The sequence below is a fragment of the Sinohyriopsis cumingii genome, chromosome 10 (assembly GCF_028554795.1).
Source record: "Sinohyriopsis cumingii isolate HCF-2022 chromosome 10, ASM2855479v2, whole genome shotgun sequence".
In the NCBI taxonomy this organism is placed as follows: Eukaryota; Metazoa; Mollusca; class Bivalvia; order Unionida; family Unionidae; genus Sinohyriopsis; species Sinohyriopsis cumingii.
The window spans coordinates 79,288,717-79,309,377 of record NC_142970.1 but is presented as its reverse complement, the minus strand read 5'-3'; the positions used below and the strand labels follow the sequence as shown (position 1 = coordinate 79,309,377).

Genomic DNA, 20,661 nt, shown 5'->3' with positions numbered 1-20,661 from the left:
TGTTACTCCTTGGTTTCTCTGCCGCCAAGCAAAATCCCTCAGATTTCTCAACTGCATGAGCTTTACGTAGTCAACATTTTGGGTCTCCAGCCACCTTATGGCAATATCAAAATATTTGATTACTTCCTGTGCAGAGGGGTGGGGGTGCAACATCTGTGTCTGCATCACTTTCAACACTTGTGTTACTCCAGTTAGAATCGTCTTCTGCTGCAAATTTGTTCGCTATAGAAATAATTATAGTTTCATCTGACATGTATTCGGCTGACTGGGGCAATCATTGTCAGCACAAATCCACTCCTCCATATCATCAAGAGAAATGCATTCCTCAGGAACATGAGTCTGTATTAATTTCTCCCAAACAGCCTCGGCATTAATGACATCAGTTTCACTGAAACATTCGAAGTCACTATCATCGTCGTTGTCTCTGTTACTGTTTTGCTTTATGTCAAAGGCAGCTCCAAGACCCTTAATCCAGCACCCGAGGTCTCTTGTAATCGATTTTTTTTTTAATGCAACAAACACTTCCCCAAATTGTTATCAAAACAAAGCTGGCATGTACATGTAATTAGGTTCTCCCAGAAGTACTCACGGGTTTCGATGTGACGGTCGATTGACTCTTTTCATGTTTTCAATGAACAGAATATGTTGTGATTATAATGTTTACACTGAAATGGAATTCAAGGATTAGAACGTGACTTTCACACAGGAAGACGGTTAATTGGTGTTTATTTCATTCTCTGTTGCCACTTGTTAGCATTTACCAGAAGTTTTCATTGATAGCTATTTCACCAGACTGTTTATTTACAGTATACTGACAACTATTTATCTTAAAAAGTTACATAATATATGATATCTTTAAACAGAGGTCTCGCTAGGATTTTAAAACTGGGTCTTTCTGCCTCTGAATTCAATCACTAAATATCAGTACATTTTCTCACTTGGCCGCCAGTCAAAACCTTTGAACTAGCCACCTAGCTGTTGCATCATGTTCTTTTTTTTTTTTTTAATGTACTCTTATAAAATGGCAACAGTACATCAAAGAGTCTTTCAGTCACTGAATTCTGTTATTGTAAATATCAGCACAGTTAACTGATCAACACATTTTCCCACAACGCAGGTGGCTGAAACAGGACCGGCAAATCTTTGAATTTTCCTGCGCACCTATTACATGCGCACAGAGGACTCCCGCCTCAGTGATTTTCTGCATCTCAGATCAAAAATTGGCGTCCAAATATGCGTAGTTAAGCATTTTCGAGATCTCTGAAATTAATTCTTCTTTAGAACTTGCACATTTCAAAATATGGATTATATTTTTACGGGCATTAATCACCATTTTCGATGATAAAACGAGCAATGTATCAAGGTTTAATTTATCAATTCTTATCGTAATTTTTTCATGTTCAGCATATTTTAAAGATATTTTAAATACATTTTCTCTGGAAAAAATCGGGAGCCAAGACGGACACCACGTTATAAGCAGGATCGCGAGTTATCCAGGCGCGAGTTATCGAGGGAGCGGTGTATTGCCTTATTACTTTTAAGTACAAACCATCCATAAAGTTTGGTCAAGAAACTTATTCTAGAAAAGAAATCATTCTGCAGAATCCATTTTTTCTTAAGCCTCAGTGACAATGATCCTGAACCTTTTGACCCCAAAATCAATAAACCTTGTCCATACCCTAAATGCATGACCTCTAAAAAAACTTTGGTCAAGAACTAAAGTTATGCAAAAATCTCTAACCTTCTTTCAGTCACAATGCCTTTGACCCTAAATCAATAGGTGTCCTTACTGAATGTCCAAGAGGCACACTTTTCATTTCAGAACCTAGACATCGTAAGAAGTATTTTGGTGAGGAAAAAAACATGTCCATATGACTGTCCATTCAGAAGGAATAGCTGTAACCAGATTTTCAAGATGGCTGCCACAGCAGCCATATCAGATGCTAGATTGGCACATTTCATTTAGGACCATGTAGACACCATAAGAAATTGTTACATGAAAACTCCATGTTGATATGAACATCCATTCAGGACGGGTAATGATAACAAGATTTTAAAATACTCATTGTGGTGACAATACTAGATGTTTCTACAGCATCATTTTCATTTAGGACCAACAAGAACATGGGATGAATACATGTTTCAAGTTTCATAGTGACCTGGAAGGAGTGTGCTAACAGGAAAATGGACAACAGCCAAACACCATAAGCTGTTCTGGTCCATGTGATTTCAGCACAGTAATGTTAGTTCAAGACTGCATACCTTGAGCTAAGCTCAAGGTCATCGAGAACCACTGGTCAATAATTTCCAGAATCAATTATACCACACTATTGCCTACAAAGAGGAGGAATGTGCTAACATGCAGACAGACAACAGACAGCAGCTTAACAGCAAGAGCTCTCCTGGCCTATCACTAGTAGAGTTATAAATGAGTTATAAAAAAGTCCCAGAGTCAATTATAGTGCCAACAGAGAGTACTTTTAAACACAGTGTAGGTATACGTTATTATGATCATAGCTGATACATAATGTTGTCCTACAGAACGTGTCCTCAATCAATGAAATAAATAAATCCTGAATTGTAAAACCTTCTATCAAATTACTTTTATTTCATCATGTTAAGGGAGATAATCACCATGTTAGTTACACATCAGAATGGCTTTCTATGATGCTGAATGGTAATTTCATCTGTGGAATATCATCTTCCTTCCATGTTTGTCCCCAGGAGTCAAAACTGTCAATTGGGGTAATTCTGCGTATGTGCTCATGGCATCATATTCTCTTAACTGGTAATTAGTCTGACTGCCTCAAGATACGCCACAATTAACATCACATCAAAACCATGAAACTGTAAACAGTCCAACTGCCTTATTACGTATGCACAATAAATATCACATCAATACCTTGAAACAGTAAACAATGTGATGGCCTCAAGGTATGCACAACAAAAATATTACATCAGTAACTCAAAACATGTGCTTTTCAACTATATTGTATGGTGGTATACATATTGCTAAATTTTACAGTACAGGTTTAAAAAAGAAAGACAAATCAGAAGTGAAAGCAACCTGGAACCAAAATGGGAGACATTCAATAGCTTGGGTATATCAAGATTTTCTTTTTATTACTACTTTACATACCTCCTGTTAATGTTTTATACTGCAATTTACAGATACTAGATTAGCACATTAATAATGTCTGGCAAGTGCCATCATTATTTCAGGTTCTCTGTTTCTGATATACAAAGCCATGAATTTAGTAATGGCAGCCATATTGGCATTATAGATAGATCCAGAATGACATCATCAGCCATATTGGCATTATAGAAAGATCCAGAATGACATCATCAGCTACCATATTGGCATTATAGACAGATCCAGAATGACATCATCAGCAGCCATACTGGCATTACAGATAGATCCAGAATGACAGTATCAGCAGCCATATTGGCATTATAGATAGATCCAGAATGACATCATCAGCAGCCATATTTGTGGTATGCTGGCAAATCTACCATTGAGTTTATAAGGTGTTTGGAAGTTGAAATAAATTCACTGAATCTCAAGATAATGTTACAAAAATACATAAAAAGAACACAAATCAGGCTTTCTGTTAGTATCTATATTTGTAATTTATAAGTTGATTTTACCTCAGTGTGCCTTGTTTAGAAATGGTCAATTTTAGTGGCTGCATATAGGAGAAACTGCAAGGCTACCCATCGTCCAGGTAAAATGGGCAGAATATTGTCTGCTAGTGACCTTATCAGGAAGCATCTATTATTCAAATTTTAAACCAGAATGCCTACTGCAAAACTGTGTCAGATTCTGCCAATCAGGTTTGGAGATATTGTTTTGAGATTGTTCTATTTTTAGTAATAATGGTCATACTGAATGGATAGTATCACTTGGTCAAACTGGAAGACCTTCTTGCCAGAATGCTTTCATGCCAGAGTGCTTTTGGTTCAATTTGGTCAAATTCTGTTCAGCAGATTGAGAGATGTTGTTTAAAAATGGTTTTATATTTTTACTATAGCCAGCCATATTTTATGAAAGATAAATATACTTTGTACAAATTTAAAAGGCCTTCATGTCTGAATACTTCTTCCAAATTTGATCTAATACCATCTAGTGGTTTTTAGGAAGTCAGTTAAAGGTTTTTCTATTTTTAGTAACAGTGGCCATATATGAAAGTGAATCAGTGTCCTTAGTCCTTTAAGAGTTTAATGCCAAAATGCTTCCTTTCAGATTTACTTAAATTCTGTTCAGCAGCATCATTTTGGTAAAGTCACATAAAGGTTACGTCATTTTCAGCAGCTCAGGCCATATTTGATGACAGGCTAGCGTTATCTGGTCAAAAGTAAAAGCCCAAAAAAATTAGCAAAATTATGCAAAGCATGGTTTGACAAGCGATTTATTTCTTTCACATTTTTTTAGTAGTGGTGACCATATATGATGGTGGAACAGTATGATTTGTATAAAACTGAAAGACCTTGATTCAAGGGTGCTTTCTGCCAAATCTGGTAAAATTCTATTCAGCTGGTTCTTAAAGGAATTTATTTTGAAGTTTTTATTCTTAGTAATAATGGCCATTTCTGAAGATAGGTGAGATTCATTTGTACAAATCTTAAAAGTGTTCAAACCAGCATGCTTTCTGTCAATTTTGGTCATGTTCTGTTAAACCTATTTGGCAAAAAAGTATGTCTGGTTCTGGTTACCAGACCAACCCTATTTTTTTCTGCTGACCATATCATTTCTGGAGCAAAAAAGGAGAAAAATGTCAGGAGAAAATTAACAAAGGGATGTAAGTCAAGATGCAAATGACACTCATTTTCTAGTTTATGCTTCACTTAAAGCCATTCAGATCAACACAAACAAAAAATCATAAAAAGGTTTGTACCAACCTACCAACCCTAATTTTGAAAATATAACCAGAACCACACTCTTCTATTTGGTCTAAGCAATTTTGGAGAAGTGGTCATTTAACAGTGTTTTTCCTTTTAGAGATAGTAGCCATATTTCATTGCAGAGTTGCATCAACTGTATAAACTGGAAACATCTTTACATGTGAATGTTTTCCTTCAAATGTGGTCAAATTCTTTTCATTGGTTTTGGAGATAATGATGAAAATGACTGTTGATGGAGCTTGTATGCCGCAAAACAGATGAAGGGCCATAAAATAAATTTACTTGGACCTACGCCCAAGTGAGTTCAATTACATATATCCTTAATGTACAATCCACTTTGAAAATTTACAGTTTGGAAAAACTAGACAATTAGCTGTATAGAAAAGGCAGCTATTTAATGGAGTTGGACGTTATGGAAAGTTACCTGCTATTTTCTTACAGAAACCTTCAAATACAAGAACTTACAATCTGGTGCTGCAGAAGAATCCTGACTTGGCTCCTCACTAGTTTTTTTGTTACTTCTATCTTGATGTCGATGACGACGATGATGTTTGTGTGGGAGATGAAGGCCTATGTACACTTTCTCAGCGGACCGGTGTTCTAATTAAAAGAAATGTAAAGTTAATTCCAGGAACTGACATCTGCCAATTTTCATTTCAAATAGGGGAGTATAGTATAGTTTTGGAGATTACTGGCCTATATGACAATGGTGATATAGTATACGAGTTAAGGTACATTTTCAAAGGAAGACACTAATTGATGATGTAATACACGGCTTTGGAACCCAGGCGAGAGCCCATCAATATAAAGATGCATACAAAATGTGTGGGTCCAACATTCAGGGGCCATAACTCTACCTGATGATGATACTTGCAGCTGATAATGATACTGTGCTTAAGTTATACTCATAAAATGTTGCATACAATTTTTTTTTCAAAACCAAAACTAATAAGGGAATTATTGTGTGGAAACAAAGTGGGTGGGTTAAAGAACCAAGGTCCACAACTAATCAAAAATATATTGTTGACTGAACACTGAAAACTTAAACTAAGTCAAGATGTCATGAAAAAAGTTATTATATGCTCATTTTTTTCTCCGTTAACTTTACATTGTCTGAATCATGCAGTATTTTAGGATACTGAACTCGCATGCAATTCATATAGAACTCGCATGAATAAAGGAACTACTTTCTACTGTAAATAATGGACACAGATTCCAACACTTTTGTTTTATTATATTTGTCTGTGGATGAAGTAAACCAACTTAATGAACTAAAGCAGATTTCTCATGGACTGCCACATACCAGCTGCTTTGGCACATTCTGCATAAACTTTTGATACAATGTTTCGCATTTAGGCTAGCTATAGATGCCAGACAGGGTCTTTACAAATAACATGCAAGTGGCAAGGCATACACTGTCTTTGTTAGCTGCTAATATGAATGACAAAAAATATACTTACAATTTTACATCCTGAATTTCCTCAAAATGTACTTTCTTAGTTCTGCAAATCTGAATTACATGAGCCATGTCATAGGTTCTCTAGCTTGATTACACATTTCAAAATTATACTGTAATTTCGATATTCCAAATGCAATTACATCCTCCTTACTGTACTCAAAATGAAATAAACATTACATTTCAAAGCATCTTTTTGATCATTGCAATTGAAAGTCTTCATATTTTTCCCACATTATGATTTCAAATATTCAATGGCAGAACAGAAACACACTTGCAGATGTCAACACGCTACTCCGTCTACGCTGAAATCCGATGTACTTCATGTAGAATTGGCACATAAATCCAGTCCATAATCAAGAAATTTCACAGAAACAACAAAAATACCAAAATCGATTCATTCCAGATAAAATGGAAAAGTTGTTGCAATGCGCATTCATTCACAATATGACTCCAAATTTCAATTTTAAGTTAACCAAAAGGCCATTTTCTTTTGAAAGTTATATCAAGTGCAAGACTAAGTTCTAATTTATCTGGGCAGAGTTATGTGTACATTAATAATGTTGTTGTTATGTAGTGATGAATCAGCATTTGTGTATTTAGTTCGGAATGCGGCATACATTCAGTCACTTTGTTTTGTGTAGTGTATTTTTATTCACATAATTAAGCCGTAGGTAGAATAAGAAAATGAGCATATAATAAAAAGGTTACTGCATTTGTATGGGAAAATATGAACTCATTTTGTCAGATGGATATACTGCACTCACAAGGTCTTGCAGTATTTCCAGCAGTAAAACTCGTTCATATTTTCCCACACAAATGCAGTAACCTATAATTATTAAATGGGTTATTGTGCAAAAAGGAAAGTCTGTGAGCCTGATAATATCAGTACCCATATAAAGTTCCGTGAGCCTGATAATATCAGTACCCATATAAAGTTCCGTGAGCCTGGTAATATCAGCACCAGTATAAAGTTCTGTGAGCCTGATAATATCAATACCAGTATAAAGTTCTGTGAGCCTGATAATATCAGTACCATTATACGTTCTGTGAGCCTGATAATATCAGTACCAGTATAAAGTTCTGTTAGCCTGATAATATCAGTACCATTATAAGTTCTGTGAGCCTGATAATATCAGCACCAGTATAAAGTTCTGTGAGCCTGATAATATCAGTACCAGTATAAAGTTCTGTGAGCCTGATATCAGTACCAGTATAAAGTTCTGTATGCCTGATATCAGTACCAGTATAAAGTTCTGTAAGCCTGATAATATCAGTACCAGTATAAAGTTCTGTAAGCCTGATAATATCAGCACCAGTATAAAGTTCTGTGAGCCTGATAATATCAGTACCAGTATAAAGTTCTGTGAGCCTGATAATATCAGTACCATTATAAAGTTCTGTGAGCCTGATAATATCAGCACCAGTATAAAGTTCTGTGAGCCTGATAATATCAGTACCAGTATAAAGTTCTGTGAGCCTGATAATATCAGTACCAGTATAAAGTTCTGTGAGCCTGATAATATCAGTACCAGTATAAAGTTCTGTGAGCCTGATAATATCAGTACCAGTATAAAGTTCTGTGAGCCTGATAATATCAGTACCAGTATAAAGTTCTGTGAGCCTGATAATATCAGTACCAGTATAAAGTTCTGTGAGCCTGATAATATCAGTACCAGTATAAAGTTCTGTGAGCCTGATAATATCAGCACCAGTATAAAGTTCTGTGAGCCTGATAATATCAGTACCAGTATAAAGTTCTGTATGCCTGATATCAGTACCAGTATAAAGTTCTGTATGCCTGATATCAGTACCATTATACGTTCTGTGAGCCTGATAATATCAGTACCAGTATAAAGTTCTGTAAGCCTGATAATATCAGTACCAGTATAAAGTTCTGTGAGCCTGATAATATCAGTACCAGTATAAAGTTCTGTAGAGCCAATGCTGATGCTGTGAAATCTGACCATAAATAAATTTTTACCCAACCTCATTTCACAATATGAGACAATTACTCTACCAAAACATGGCATGTACAAGAAATATATAATAATGTTCAACCAAGATTTGTGCAATGGTGCATGGTTGTGGACTGCATGGATACTTTGGTACCATTTCATAGACAGGTAGTTCAGTCGTATTCCATGGAGCATAAAAATGCATGGTGATGATCAAAAGGCCTGCATATAAACATCTCTAAAGAGTCTGACTACATCAAACAAAATGTGGTCTCTGCTTGTTTTCTCCGATCTATACTTTATTATTTTTCTCTCTTGTCATGTTGAAAAAAAGTAAATCCAACTTTCATCACCTGTGAAAAATTCATGAAACAAATGTGATAACCATCATGCACAAACCTTTCTGATTCCCAAAAGAATTATTTAAAAAAATGCTGACAAATCAATGCCTCCGATATTGATATCCTCCACCGTGTATCAATGTATTTTCATCAATTGTCCCATTCAAAGCAGTTACTTAATTCCCAATTATCAACATTGGTCTTCCAGAGCACGTCATCTTCCATTGGTTTATGTACATTTTCAAAATAATGAAGCACCTCAAAATTATAAGACCTGAGAAAGATTTATACAAGTAAACTTCATCTAAGTCAGCCTTGATATCAGTTGGAGTATACATTATGAGTGGCTGATTTTACAGTATACTTTCTGACTGGTTCTCCTCCTACATTTTTAGGTCACAATCAAAATAAGCAGCTAAGTATTGATTCAGCACACAGAGCATTGTATACACAAAGATGCATAACTGAAAAGTTTTTCATTCAGATATACACACATATGAACACCCTGAGACATGTTATATAATATATACATATACAAATATACTATAATGTTGGCCATAACCGGTTATAGACATTATCTGGATTGCATCCATTTCAAACCTCTGTGATGAAAGGAAGACACTGATGATACCCTTTTAACATCTTTAGGTTGACAGTTCCAAATGATTGGACTCAAGGAAACCAAACTATTTTTATACAATTCCTTTTGGGGCTTAGGAAGAAGAAAGCTATTAGATGACAGAGAGAGTAGCATCAATAGACTAGAAACTGTATTGATATTATTTGTCCTTATACTGAACATATCATTTATATAGTTGGGCACAGAACCATTAGAAACTTTATACATAAATGTAGCTTCTTCTTTCATAGGCAGACATAATCTTCAAATCCTTCATACATTTGTGGAGATTTTCAATTTTGTTGTCACAGATAATTCTGGTGGCTCCTTTCTGAAGTCTTTAAACTTTTAACCAATTTTTTTCTGGTAAAGACTCATGAGTGGAAATCGTTAACCAACTTCGCATTTGGGCAACTTTTCTCAATAGCATCCAGGAACCCTTTTGACTCCAACAGGTGAGAAGTCGATTGAGTGAAGTGTGAGGTTGCACTGTAAAAATGATCAGACCGTAGTCTTGGATAAGATTAGGGCTGATGTGATTGTATTCCGATATATCAGTCTCTACAGGGGTATAAATGTACCACAGACATTTATCGGACATTGTGAATTAGCATTTCTGATGTACATGTAATCTGATCCATCTTTTCCTGACAATACTCTAGATCAATTCCACTAAAGGAATCATAGCCTCCAGCTGAGACAGATGAAAAGTTTTCCAGGTTAAGAGCTTGATACATTGATTGATGGTCTCAACTGATGCTTCAGTGATACTGTGACAGTGGATACCTCCTCTATGACCTTTTCTATTTATGCCATTCACAAGAAAGTTCCCTATTAACAAATATCTCTTGTTTACTATACAAGTCCAGTTTGGGGAATGCTGCTTCCTTTGACTGTTTGTGCTCTGCCTATTTGTTTGTATGCTGCTTATTTTGGGTCCCTCAATTTTTTTCAGGGGGGGCTTTGTTATTTTTTCCAGTCCAAGGCTTAGTGAATTACACTAGAGCCCTGTGGGATGGTTGTGGGATTAGTTGCTACTTTGGCATGTGGTGCAGGTGGCAATGGTAGGGTTCTTCTTAGCTGCTGCATTAGAAGTCTGTTTCCTTCAGTTTAATAACCTCAGATGTGAGAATCGATTAACTGTTCCCTTCAATAATATAATCTTTGTAGCGAGATAGTGAATGGTCTCCATAAGTTTTTTTTTACCAACGTTATGTTACATTTGCTGTAGCTAGCTGCGAATCATTTCACAGAACTTTAATTTGTCTATAGGTTGGCATGACACTATGTTGACAGGTTCATGCAAACAAAAAAGCTAAAACAAAATACATGTATTCAGAACTTTTCAAATACCCTCATACATGACAAATTGCCTACTAAATTTGTTTACGGTCATGTGCGGAATGGAAATTGGCTGCATGTTACAATCAGGGACAAAATTAGGTAAGTCTGATCTCAAGAGCTATACCAAAAAATGATGCAGAATGCTGACAATTGAGCTGACAAGAATCTCTCACAGGGATTTATGCTGACAAATGAACTGAGCCAAGGTCTCATGACAAGAATCACTCAAATGGATTTATGTTCTGCCAGATGAGTAGAATTTCCAGGAATCCAACAAAAATCCATTCTTCTGTCCTTGTAGAATTGTGGGATTTCCATAATAAATTCATTTCTTCTGTCCTTGTATAATTTCCACTGGAATCCGAGATAAATCCATTTCTTCAGTCCTCAAGAATTTCCAGGAATCCAAGAAAAATATATTTCTTCTGCCCTACTATACTTTTTAACTGCTGATTTTCTTGAGAAGCTCAAAATTACCAAATTTGGTTACCGAAAAAAACTTTTTTCTGGTTCAAGGTAAAATAAAATGATGACAATATCTTTAAAGATGACAACAATGGAGCTTAAAATTGGATCTCTGACCAGCACGATTTTCATTTGCAACCAACCAGGTATCACATGAGATCCTCTGTGAACAGTCTTTGTGACTATAACTGTCCATTCTGAAGAAGTAGTGATACAAAACTCTGGCTGCCATGTCAGATACACAGGCAATCTAAGGAACACCATTCTCATTCAGAACCAACATGCAGTACATGCATCATGAACCAGACTGGAGATAATTCCATCCATGATTTTCTGTGTCATGAACTGGATATGGTGGTCATTAGTGTTATTCCAATTATTGATTATAATAAAAATCAGTTGGTTCAGTGAACCAATAAGGTAATCAACTGTGAAACTCCATAATCGATTGCAGAGAAAGGGACACTACTATGAAGCACACAGAACAGACTAGTTCCTTCTCCATATGTCTGGGAGGAAAACAGAGGATTCTAAATGACATTTTAAAAAAGCAAGGGGCAGACCACTCATAAAGCAGAATTTAGATATGACAAAGATTATATACAAACTCTGCAAAAGAGTATGCAAAAGAAGGCGGGTTCAGCTATTTTCATTTATTTAATCACAGGACACATTTTTTTAAAATTATTTTCACTAAACATGTACTCCAGTACGTACTATGAAAAAGACCAGTATCCTAACTTTGCTTCTTCCTTTTAGTCACTTGCAAAACGCAAAGGTTAGTAAATTCCTGTGCAAATGGTAAGCTATAGGACTTCTGATCTGCTACAGTTGATCTGTTATATTTGTTCAATTTATTCACTTCATAACTTATAAATATAAAACCATACCATACTGCATAGGTGCAACTGTTTATGATTTGGAATACAGTTATGGTTACATGATTATACTGTTAAATTTTTGAATAAATTTTAATCATTTTTGCAGTCTAAATAAAAGATACTTTGATTGCAGTATTTGTAAACAAGAAAAACTTGTCCTACTACACTTTAAATGTCAGGCACATCACATATGATTTAAAGTATTATGGGGATTGCAACAGTTTTGAGTTACATAAAACTGATCAGCGTAGAAAGTTGCTTTCATTTAACCAAGTTGTAAAACAAAAATAACAATAAAACAGAAACAAAATGTAATATTTTTATCAGGTTAAATTATACATGTCATTACAAGAGTTTACCCCTGTACATTTATTAACATATTACCCCTGTACATTTATGAACATATTACCCCTGTACATTTATTAACATATTACCCCTGTACATTTATTAACATATTACCCCTGTACATTTATTAACATATAGAACTCTTGATCAAACATATAACTGTATAACAAACAAAAATTAAAATTTGCTCTTAGTAAACAATTATGATCAAATATCAGTTGGTCAAGTGGAACCTATTATCAATTATGAAATTCTGACTAATTCCTGTCACAAGTGGTCACTGTGAATCAATGTTTTATTGCACCAACGGGAAAGTCATTGCTAAATAATTATGTAATAGAGGACATTGTGTGAAACTTACCTGTCAAGTGTGGTACATTAGACAGGGCAAGATTTACATGGTTTTATTCAAAGACTCAAACATTAAAATGAACTGACATATACATATTACAAAACATGATAAAGATTTCCAAGCAAAGAATACTAAAGAATTTAAGTACTAAAGACTTTAAGTACTAAAGAATTTAAGTACTAAAGACTTTAAGTACTAAAGACTTTAAGTACATCACGAAATATAATAAGTTTACTCTGGCTAAGACAGAATCTGCTGTTGAAAGAAAAAGAAATCACACATACGTACAAGTGACGTTGGTTACAAGTATTTCTATATTTAGTAATGGCAAATAAATTGAACATTAGATTTGTACAAACATGAAAGGCTTTCATGTCAGGATGCTTTCAGTCAAAACTGTTCTGCTGAGTGTTTTTTGAGACAAAATGTTACAATGCATTATTTTAGGGCAGCTTTTCAACTTTCAAGCCCTTCACAGTATGGTTCTTAACCTGACGTTGCTCAAAGTTGGTCATATTCATGCTCAAAGTTGGTCATATTCTGTTCTGTTGCAGTGTTTTTGAGAATAAGCTGTTAAATAAGCTTCCATTATTTTTAATGGTGGCCATATTTGATTGAGGATTACCAGTTGTGTGTATAAATTTAAATCATACCAGCATGCAAATCCTGTCAAATCTGGTCAAATTCTTCTAAGTGGTTTTTGTGAAAAAACCTTTCAAAGATTTTTTGATTTTTGGCAAATGCAGTCATTTTCTGTGGATCAGCATATGTAGAAAATTGAAAGCACTTCATGATGGTCAGGTACTTTCCATCAGGTTTGGTCATATTCTATGGAGTGGTTTTTCAGAAAAATATGTTTCAAGATTTTTCTACTTTTAGTAATGCTAGCCATATACTATGACGAACCAGCATCATTCGTACAAACCTGACAACCCTTCCTACCAAGTCGCTATCAACTGTAATAAAAATTTGTTTAGCATTTTGTAAAGAAATTGTTTAATGGCTGTTCTATTTACTGTATAGTAATGGTGTCCATACTGGATGATGAGTCTGGATAATTTGTATAAAGTTGAAAAACCTTCAAGCCAGAATGCTCTCTTCCATATTTGGTGGAAATTTAGTTCCATGGTTTACAGAAATTTAAAATAGAAGTTTACAGACCATAAACCATTTGGCTTAATGGCCAGACAAGTTAAAATGTATCACCCACAACGCTTAATGGCATTGCTGTGGTTTGAGCCAATGCATTTGTGAGATGTTATCTGGGGTATGTGCTATCACAATTTCTGATTTAAAAAAGTGGAAACGGCCAAAGATAAATACCCAATATATACAGATACAATCATATTTCTTTTTTAAATATGACTTGCTTTTGTGAATTATTTTTTGGTGAAAGGGCAGGTTTAGCAAATGCATTATTTTTCCAAGAAGTGTGAAACTTTTATTTTCTATAATATAGTCTTCAATCCAAACATTATTTTCAAGAATTCAGTATTCTTTCTAACTTATCAGCACTGTCAAAAATTTTGAATTAAAATAATTTCAATCAGATTAGCAAGTTGAAAAGAACATAATTTACCTTGAATCTCAGATTCACTGGGTACAGGATTTCTGACGAAGGACCCTAGATCCCGAATTGGTGCACTTCCCTGGCTGTCTATTGGATGACTTTTCCGTATGGAAAGCATCTCGTTTGTTCACACTCCACCACCAAATCATTTAAATTCCTCCACTATAGTCAAATTGATTAATGATCAAGTTCAATAATGATGACCTGCAATTAAGCAGAAAAAGACAAATTTAATAAGTATGCTCAACAAAGAAACACAAATATTGGTACATTTTATTACTTTTTGACATTATTCCAACCACATCCCACATCCCCATTGTGAAACCATTGCTGCATCCATCTTCACAATATATTGCACAAAATATTATTATCCTCTAAATTGGTGCTGATGTAGTGTTTGCTAGTTACAAGCCAATTATGAAAATATGAAAATCATTGCAAAATCTTTCTGACCACATATTCATCTGAAGCCATGGTGGTTTGGTGGTTAGTGTCCTGGACTTGTGACAAAAAGGTTGCAAGTTAAAATCCTATCATCGGATCAGCCTGGGCCTTGGGCAATGCATTCTACCCCAATTGCCTTGGTACTAAATAACCAATTTGTGTTGCTGTACTGTACAACACCCAACCAATCACCTTTATCTTACCTTGACTGACATTCTTTTGTCAAGGTAAGAATATGCACTGTCACATTTCTTAGAAATCAACAGAATCAAACCTGAATAAAGCTTAAATTTTTTAATTAACAATGTGTTTATTTTATATGTGCTCACCAACATTACAATTCAGAACAAATGCATTGTTGGTGAGCACATGTAAAATAAACACATTCTAAAATTTCTTTAAAAAAATAATTTTGAGTGCATAGGAGATTTCAGTGAGTGATGGGACAGACAGGAGACACCCCTCATGCTGTGTGGAAAACCTTTTTGGAGGTTCACATGTTACTTCCAATTTAGTATATGCGGTAAAGACTTCCTGTGATCACATGACTGGAGGCTTACACAAACACTTTAATAAATAATTTTACAGATAGCAACAAGAAATGTAATCACTGGATTAAACTATCTGTGATTAGTAGTAATTTTTAAAGGGGTCAACACATTAATGGATTATGGTTCAATTACTAAAGAGTTCATGCAGCATAAAAAAACTGACATTGTTTTTCTTTTGGCAGGGTCATCTTGGCTGCAAGTTTTGAAGCTTGTTGAGATGAACAAATACTATGTGTGATCAAAAGCAATTCAGAAACAATTAGACATTAATGGATTATGGTGGATTAGTCATTACTAAGAGCTCCAGTGGCATAAAACACATGGCTTTTGTATTTAAATCCATTGAGATATCAAATTATGCATTATTTCCAAAACATCAAAATCTGACCATCCATGAGAATTTCAATAATGAATGGGAACATTAATTTCATTGGTTGGAATCAAGTCTAACGAGGCATGAATATGAATTCTGCCATTCCTGTGAAGCTGATCTAAGAAAAACTTCCCAAATTCAACCCAGATGGCATTAATCTTGAGCAGTTCTTACGGGCAGTCAGCAACCTGAATCAACCCACGGGCAGTCAGCAACCTGAATCAACCCACAGGCAGTCAGCAACCTGAATCAACCCACAGGCAGTCAGCAATTTGAATCAACCCACAGGCAGGAAATAATGTAAACTTCAAGGTGGACTCAGTAGAGGACATTTTCTGTTATGAGTAATATTCGGATTGATCCAGAGGAAGTCTGGATCTGGTAACAATTCATTATCTCCTAGGTGCTGAGATCAACAATAATGAGGACTGCCACAAATATAATCCAGGCAATGAAAAGCTAAAAATGCTTGTGGCACATATAAGAAGAACATGAATGGCATCAAATTATTGTGAAAGGACTGATGTAATGAGATGGTGTGCATAATCTAATATAGAAAAAGTAAATTTATTAAATCATTGTCATTTTTATCAATTTGCATGCTAAAAATCTGGTAAATGGAAATCCTTATAATTTGAAGTCAAAACTGCTGATCAATTTCTGCAAATCTGCCAATTTGTCCCAAGCTGACCTCTCCATTTTGTCATATTTATTTTTAAAAAATGTGCAAGCAGGAAGTTTCCTGTCTTTCACCCAAACTATTTAAAACCATGCCAAATCTGTATAGTATTGGATTTTGTGAGTTTCAAAGGTATGGCTCTGTGTCATCGACCTTCACGTAAAGGGATCAAGATTTTGGTCAAAAAGTTCTTTCATGTATTCTTATATTTTACAATTTACACATATGTAAACAAGCAATCTTACTTTTGTTAAATCAGATTTATTTCAACAACAAAACCAGAAATATAAATAATAAAACTGAAAATAACAAAATGCAGTGCTGCAACTTAAGTATGGGATCATGTGTTTTCCAAACTTTTTCACCTATATCCCTAAGGTCTAATGACTTATTTTGTACACTGAGTGCACTTTTCCATCAGGAAAATCCAAGTCAGTAAAACATGCCTATTACATTTCTATTCCACACATTTGTCCACCTCAGTATTTTGCACTAACAATGGTCCGAGTCACTAAGATTGCAATTAACATCCATTTTAAAACAACAAAATTTGGCAATCAAGACATCGTAGGTTTTTGCAGTAGTCTGCCATAACATAATGTAAAGTCTTTGTTGTCTGAATTTGTAATCCATCTTTGAGGCTGAACACATTTACATCGACAAAGATTTATTCTTAGGCTGGATTACTAACAAAAGGGACTATATATATGCAAATACACAATCTGTCATTTAATCAATACATTATTAACCTGAAAAGATAAATAATTCAGACAAAAATGAGAATTATTAAACACAAATGCTGGCAGATAAAAAGTAAACACTAAACTCAAATGACAGCAAAATTAGGTAGTGGAAAATTCTATTGTACAGCTCACTGCCAGTGAACCCAATAGTCAGAAATGAGTTACCAGAGTAACAGTACTTGTTAAAACATTTATTACAATAATGCTAGTATCCAAGAAAAAGATGACAGTACAGTACTAACAATGAAGTTAAGGTGGCAAAGCTATTAAGCAAATAAGATACCTCATTGTCTTTTAGCATTATTTGTGCTATAATAACGACCAACTATTTTCCTTTCCCCCTTTAAAATATAGCGCGTTCCCCAAATGAAGGATAGAGACAGTGAAAATGTGCCCATTATGTAAGAGTTGCATAATTAATTATGGTAATATATTTATTAATTAACATAATTAATTATTTTAATTACTTTTCTGCATATGCATGTATGCTTGCTGGGGAAAAATTTCCAGACTGTGCCGTATTAATGCAAAAAATTCACAAGTGCATCATCATAAACATTGCATGTGCAAAGTCGAATTATGTTAAAATATTTTTAAAAATTCTCTCATGATAAGACCAGGGGGCCAGTTTAATAAATTTGTTCCAAAGTTGTGGAATTGGTTATTATTGGACAAGATATCCTCAGCAGATACAAATTAGAGATGGGCTTTGAATCAAGCATGAGCTTCTCAGATGTGTATTCAGTATTATGAAGATTTTGACTTTTTTATATTTTACATTGACCCAGAAATCATGTATGCCTGGAATTATTATTCTTAGGTATATAGGAAGTTGTGTCACTGAATTGTAAGTTAGCATATAATACAGATAAGACATTTGTGTAATTAAGATGTGATTTTTTTAAAACCTAGAATCGATGGTATTAGCATTGAAGCAATAATCAGCGCTATTTATTGTGTACACCATATGTGTACATGTGTCTGATGTTAGTCATGATGGTGATTAATAATTCACACAGCAGGGGCATATTTGTTTATCAAGCTTAGGCGAGACTGTGCTATAGATCGATTAGTGACGATAAATGATCCATCAGAGAAATACATTAATCTTCCTGTGCATGTTCTGTTTATGGAAGGAAATGAGCAAAAATTTATATGGTAGCTGGATGCATTAAGGGAATACATTAAATTCCTATACTATTTAATGAAGTAGTATGCACATAAATTACTCCATGGTATGGAAAGGTCGTGACCTGGAACCGTATTAGCAGTTAGTGTCTGTTTGAATTGTGATAGGACTATATCGTATTTATCTATTTTTTTCAAAGGGAAGCAACCCCATACAAGGACACAGAAGAAATGCAATTCATATTGTAGTTGAGACTCATAAGATTCTGGATGCATGATAGGTCATTGCAGAGAAGCCAGAGGGAACAGATTCACCCCAACCTATCAGCATGAAATCTGGAGTGACCAACAACCAAATCATCAGGTAATGCAGTCGTACCTGAAAATCAAGTTCAAGTGCTCACTCGATTTTATGAAGAAATCTGTCATATCTGTATAAACAGAACTGCTAATTGCATTTTTTTAAATAATTTTCAGTACTTATTTCTGGTAGAAATCTATCAAGTGTCTTGTACAATTTTATTTTGTTTATCTAATTGACTGAATTGTTATATTTTATACATGTTGTTCTATTCTTTATCTATGCTCAGATCTCCGTTTATTCCATCCATTAATTTCATATTTGTATTATTCACTCAATCTGGGCAATTAGACACATAGGTAAATCATCATCTGGATTACCACCACCAGACCGTAACAGCATTTATAGTAATAAAAAAAACATTTGACATCAACACATGTATGAATTAGTGCTAATTGCACCATGGCAAAATAATCGCTATGAGGTCCCAATTAAATGAAAAAAATTAAGCATATCACAAAAACTTTAAGAAGAAAAACCCTTTCCAAAAAAAGTAAATGATGTACTGCAATATAAATAATAACAATGTTAAAATTCTAAACAATGTAGTAAAATAATTAAAAAATTTAAATATGAAGAAAAAAATATAAAATCCTTATAAATTCATTAAATAACCACATTCCATACAAATGTGAATGCAAGTTTTAACTCATAATGTTGATGCACAATACAATTGTGAATACAAAGTTCACCTGTATAAATTTATATTTTACACTTTGTCAAGTATGCAACTTCATTTTGGTACAATTCTGAATACAAAGTTCACCTGTATAAATTTATATTTTACACTTTGTCAAGTATGCAAATTCACTTTGGTACAATGGTGAATACAAAGTTCACCTGTATAAATTTATATTTTACACTTGATCAAGTATGCAAATTCACTTTGGTACAATGGTGAGTACAAAGTTCACCTGTATAAATTTATATTTTACACTTCATTAAGTATGCAAATTCACTTTGGTACAATGGTGAGTACAAAGTTCACCTGTATAAATTTATATTTTACACTTCATCAAGTATGCAAATTCACTTTGGTATACTGGACCAGTTTCACAATACCTGAAAATAACGCTCTCGCAAAATCTTGCAATTCCTTAACAATGTGCTTGCCTGTTGGGAGTTTTATAAACAAAATGTCAGAACTTGACAAAGTATATATATATACACACACACACACACATATATATATATATATATATTCCTGAAAACATCAGCCAAAGTAACAAATAAAAATAATTCAGTTAAATGTCAGAAATGTCATCATCATTGGCAACTCGGTCTCGAAAGACCATGCGAATAGCGCCCTTGGGGTGTTGTCTGTCTCTGTTGGCAACGTCTGCTGTGGCTGTGCAGGCCTATACGTGAGTGACAGTCCCTACTGCAGTTGGTGCAGACATACTGGGAAGTCTGCGTTACTGTGGTTGTTGTTGCGTTCTTCTTTCTCTTACGTTTCTCTGCCGCCAACTGGCCTCTCCTCGCATCAGCGACTGATATGCCATTGTTTACCATCAGTCTCCAGGTGCCTCGGTCCTCAGCCAGCTCTTCCCAGCCATCGGGTGAAATGTTGCATGCCTTCATGTCCCTCTTGCACACATCTTTGAAACGGAGTGAGGGGCGTCCGACTCTTCTCATGCCAGTGGCCAGCTGTCCATATAAGATGTCCTCTGGCAGCCTTCCATCCTCCATGCGTCGGACGTGACCCAGCCATCGAAGGCGGCGTTTAATTAGCAGGGAGTACATGCTGGGGGTACTTGCATGCTGCAGGATCTCGCTGTGTGGAACACGGTCTTGCCAGCTGATTTTCAGGATGCGTTTTAGGCACCATATATGGAAGGAGTTGAGCCGGCGTTCTTGCCTCATGTAGGTACTCCACGTCTCACTTCCATACAGAAGGGTGCTGAGAACGCAGGCCTGGTAGACTCGGACCTTGATGTGCTCTGTCAGCGCGTTGTTTTCCCAAACCCTCTTTGTTAATCGAGCCATGATGGTGTTTGCCTTTCCAAGCCTTCTGTCCAGCTCCATATCAATCGAGAGAGTGTTGCTGATGGTTGACCCTAGGTAGGTAAAGTTGTTGACTGCTTCCAGGGTGACACCGCTGATTTTGATTGAAGGGGCAATGGTGGTATCTTGCACGCTGACATTTGTT

At 35.1% G+C, this 20,661-nt stretch overlaps 1 protein-coding gene across 1 annotated transcript in view; it reads right to left on the bottom strand.

The window, feature by feature from the left end:
• The window catches only part of LOC149790455 (electroneutral sodium bicarbonate exchanger 1-like), a 168,811-nt gene extending 154,460 nt beyond the window's left edge, over window positions 1-14,351 (bottom strand). Inside the window, exon 1 of the mRNA XM_089973223.1 lies at window positions 14,243-14,351. Coding sequence (XP_089829349.1) covers window positions 14,243-14,351 — 109 coding nt within the window. The remainder of the gene's footprint in view (window positions 1-14,242) is intronic.
• Window positions 14,352-20,661: the final 6,310 nt, after the last annotated feature.